At 40.4% G+C, this 4,956-nt stretch overlaps 1 protein-coding gene across 1 annotated transcript; it reads right to left on the reverse strand.

Annotated features, from left to right (window-relative positions):
* Positions 1–472: 472 nt before the first annotated feature.
* KCNJ1 (potassium inwardly rectifying channel subfamily J member 1) lies at positions 473–1,591 on the reverse strand (the record flags this gene model as incomplete). Its single annotated transcript, XM_084249276.1, has 1 exon — positions 473–1,591. The coding sequence occupies one exon, from the start codon at positions 1,589–1,591 to the stop codon at positions 473–475; it is 1,119 nt and encodes a 372-aa protein (XP_084105402.1).
* Positions 1,592–4,956: the final 3,365 nt, after the last annotated feature.

The following is a 4,956-nucleotide window of genomic DNA, read 5'->3' on the forward strand; positions in this document are numbered from 1 at the left end:
CTCCCAACCCAGGAGACAATTTTCTCTTAGTAAAAGCCAATGTTAAAATACCAGTGACTTCTTTCCTATCAGAAGAATTAAAATGAGGGTAGAGTTTTTCCCTGATCCCATCTGCAGCTCACAATTTCTTCAAGACTTTCAAGAGGATTTCATTTGGCCTGTCCCTGAGATTCTTGATGATTTTCACTGTTCCCATCAACATTGCATAATTTCAAATAATCATATTCAAGATTCCAAGTGAGCTCCTGTGGCTCCCTACTTCAGTTTCATAGAAATATGTTGCATGTTCTAATGCAGTTGCTTTTTGGTGCTATGTCACTTATAGAATCATGGTTATGGGTTCAGAGACATGGTGCTGGCAGACTCGGAACACTCTTGTCTATTTTCATACCCCAAAGTGTTGATTACTTTATCATCTTCTAGTCACTAGGTATCTTTGCCACTTTGTTTTACTTGTGTCAAAAATTCACTGTCACATTTTGGTGTCATCTGTTTCATTGACTTCTGATAAGATGAAGTTGGGGTTATCGTAGCCTCTCTTTGCCCTGGCTCGTGCATCCTTCTCATTATAATGGCACATGGCACAGTGAGGAGTTTCCACCTCCACTGTCTTGCTGAAGTTATGAAAGTCCACTCGGTATTTCCCTTCCTTGGTCTTGGATACTATGGGAGCAAAACGGTAGCCCCAAAGCACCTCCTCTGGGACATAGGATGTTCGAACTTGGCAGGTAGCACTGGTTGATTCCACGGTGCCATCTAAAAACACTACTAGTTCAAAGTCCTGCTGGGGGAGGGTTTCTGCTGCCATGTGGAAGAAGGGACTATTATGGTCGATGACGTGGTAAATGGTCAGTGGGGAAATGAAAAATAAATTCTCATTCCCGGCATCAACTACAAAGTTGATATTGATCTGGTCCAAAATAATGGTCTCTCCTTCAGGAGTGACTGTGGTCCTCAGAAGTTTTCCATATATGTGACTGCCAATAAGGAGACTCTTCCTAAGATTAGCCACCCGGATCAGGAGACAGAGCTTTCCACCCCGCTTGCTAATCACTGCATTCTTGCTGAATGTGATAGTCTTGGCACATTTTTTGGATCTGGAGATTTTTGCTAAAATGGCACCACACATGAAAGAATTGATGATCACTCCGAGTATAGACTGAAAGATAAGGAGGAAAATGGCTGTGCCACATTGTTCTGTCACGCACCTGAATCCATAACCAATGGTCACTTGAGTTTCTAGTGAAAACAGAAACGCTGAGGTCAAGCCATTAATGTTTTCCACGCAAGGGGTATGGTTGACGGAAGGATGGAACTCTGGGAGATCTTTGTGAATGTAGGCTACGGCATACCACAGAAGACCAAAGAGGAACCAACTCCCCAAGAAGGCTGTGATGAAGATGGTCATTTTGTATCTCCATTTGAGGTCAAGCACAGTCGTCCAGATGTCCACAAAGAATATAAACCTCGACTGTGCGTCCACATTGCCAAATTCTATGTTGCATCTCCCATCCTTGGAGACCAGCCTCGCTCTTTGCCGAGAATGTCCCAAAATTCGAGTGACAAACCATTTCCGGAGATGTTTGAACATCCTTTCTATCAGCACCCTGATCTGAAAACACACCAAAGGAAAAACATTGTGGTTATAATGACAGCGAACTAGGTGTCTTAGATAAAGACCTAATTAGATACGAAAAAAGCATGCAAAATTACTTGGGTTGCTGATCATTTGGATAAGCTGACAAGTTTATTCTGGATACACAATATTGTTTCCAATAGAAACTTTGTACTCAAAAATCAAATTGTTTGATTATACAGAGGAAAAGTAATTGCAGAGAGATGAAGTGGAAGGAACGTAGGAGAGCATATCTCCAAGTGTTTCCTAACCTTAAATGGTCTCACATGCCCTTAAAAGTTTGTTGATAACTAATTATAACCAGTACTACTTTTTTACTTGATATCATTCTTTAAACTAACTTTCTTTTTTTCTTTAATAAATTTAGCTTTATGCTAATCAAAAAATCTGTGAAAGCAGAAACTTGATTCACTTTACATTTTTGTAGTATATAAAAATAAATGGAAAAAAAATCTACTTCTAAATCAACTTGTGTACTGCTATTGATAATCCACTATTAAGAGGATTCTTGATCGGATCCAATTCAGTTCTCTCATTTGTCTCAGTTTTCTGAGACTCAGAAAACTTGAATGACATGTCAAACCTAATCTGTGACAGATGACAGCTAGAGCATAAGCTTCCCACTTCCAGACCCAGAAACCTCTACAGAGACACATCCCAGGTATTGGTTGTATGTTATGTAATTAGATTCCCCTAAAACAAGTATTGGTCAACTTCCCTTTTTTTAATGCTTGACACTTGTTAGATCAGATACTTTTTGATCAAGTCCTAAAAGATGATCCCTGTTTTCTCAGTGCGTTCCAAAGCCTGCTACTACTCTGTCTTCATGCTTTGCCAAGATTCCAAAAGGAATAGTATGATAGCTCACATGTCCTTCTCTGCTCCCGAGATGAAGAACCGGGGGGGCTCTGATTTGAATAATGTTCCATAAGGGCTGAGCCAGATTTTATTCATTCCTGGTACCCCAGCTGCCAGCACAGTATAGGGAATTAATGATTTATTCAATTAATATAAATGCAATAATCCAGTGAACAAGTTAAGCTCTTCAAGTACTGTCTGCTCAACACTTTCTTACTGATGACATTAATGTGACTTTTTTTGACTTTACAAAAAAAAAGGTGAAGGGGTTTTCCCTAAAACAGTCGATGAAGGTAAAACCCAGGGGTCTAAATCCTAGACCACTTCTTGACCTAGGGGTGCCCAGCCCAGTCCCAAGGTGTGCCCACCATGGTGAGCAATATCTTTATGGTATTTTTAATGGAATGCAAATGTGCTTCTAAAATAGATTTCAAAATCCCCCTTCAAAAATATGTTTATTCATACAAACTAGGAAGCGAAACCAACTTAGTGATAAACTTAAACAAAAATGGTAAGCACACGACCTTAAACCAGGTGAAAACACAAGACGCCTTGGTCGAGAAGAAGTGGTGACAAGAAAACCACAGCTATGGGCATTTGAAATTTTGAGGACAGGTTGCAAAAATATTTAAAAAAAAGAAAATGCTACTAGAACAAACAGAAGTATACAAACTCAGAGGGCCCTGCCCTTAGCCCACCCAATCTTCACTGCCCTCAAGTCCCCAAGAGTATTAGGGCACAGTCCCCAGAGAGGGACTGCCAAGGGAAGGGTAGCCATCCTCCTTCTTCCCCAATATCTCTCCCTTTCTCTGCGTGCACATCACATGTTGAAGCTTCCTTCACATGCTGGGATCATCTCCCTTCTTCAGATGCGTGGGAGCTCACACCTTTGAAAAAACTTTTCATAAACTGGATCTCAGTTTAGATAACAAATCCTAAAGCCAATGTTAATTAGCAATTTAACCTGCATTCTCTTTGCCATATATTAAAACTCCAGAGATGGCTCCTAACACACCAACTTCTGAGTTTTCCCTTCCCCACTACTCTTCTCCAGTCTCTCTTTAATTCATTTCACTTTGAAGATAAAGAATATTTCTGGGGCCTCCCCGGTGGTGCAAGGGGTTAAGTACCTCATTATGAAGCAATCCGCAGCCTCTGCAGCATGAGTTCGATCCCTGGCTGGCCAGAGAGAAACCCACATGGCGAATCAGACCTTTCTTGACTCGCCCGCTGCTCCCCTCAGCAGTGTATTTCAGTCAGTCTGCCTGTTCTGTTCCCCGCTCTGTCTCTGGTGAATCCTCTCACTACCTGCATCTCTGGCCTGTACCCCAGCTCTTGTATGCATAAATAAATAAATCTTTAAAAAAAAGAATATTTCTGTCAGGTGAGTAAGAATCCCCTGCATGATCTCTTGGATATATTTGTATTTCATGGCCTACTTCCATAACAAAATATGATCTTCCTGATCATGTGAAGAGTTGAAACAAAAGCAAACCACCTATAAAACTGTCCCGAGATTGTCTGAACTTAGCACCATCCTAAGTAACATCTGTGGCTGAGCAAAGCAAGAAAGTGCTGCTGCATGTTGGTCTCTTATGCAGGCTGATTTTTTTAGACCCAGACTGATTTACTTTAGATTTTAGTCAGTGGACTGATACTAATTTGTACTAGCTGGAAGATATTTAATTCGATAACGGACTTGTGTGGTTTAAACCAAGGCAATTGGTTGTTCTCAGACCAAATCCTGAGTTGGATATGCACTTGTTTTCAAACCTCATGTGCCTTGAACACCATCATGCTAAGACTTGACAAACCACCAGCGAAGGTCCCTGGGAAGCAGGCATGTCCCCATCTATTACTCTGCTCCTTGGCCATGCTCTGTCACTCTTTTGCTATTTCTCCTAGGTCATGCTCAATAACTTTTTACCAAAAGCAATTCATTATTATCAACTCCCCAACCCATTTCTCTGGAATACACTGAGATGAGGTACTGTAATTTCCAAATGTTCACAACAATACAGGTGAACATGAAGACACAGAAAGTACATATTTGTATGCTGAAAGTAAGGTCACACCAGGAAGAAATAAGATCACCCACTAATCTCCCTTTACAACAGTCACTGTTATGTAAGAAACTGAGCCTTTATTGCGGGATTTATTTTATAAAATCTGCCATTTACTGAAGGTACTTTTTACATGTACTGGATTATCCAATGCTGTTAATTTATTTACTCAGAGTGAGAAGAATTGTACTTAGAGAATAGGTATAAGGATATAGGATAAATTCATCCTCTGACTAAACCTAACATTCACACACCAGATCCATTCTACTCAGCTCATAACATCTTATTTTGCATAGACAATGGCATCTAATCTAACCTCAAACAGAACCACTCTGTAATTTTTGAATTATTGGGTGATTAGAGATTGGCCCTGGTGTCTGGGTTATGTAACATGCATAT

Source organism: Talpa europaea (genome assembly GCF_964194135.1).
Source record: "Talpa europaea genome assembly, chromosome: 12".
In the NCBI taxonomy this organism is placed as follows: Eukaryota; Metazoa; Chordata; class Mammalia; order Eulipotyphla; family Talpidae; genus Talpa; species Talpa europaea.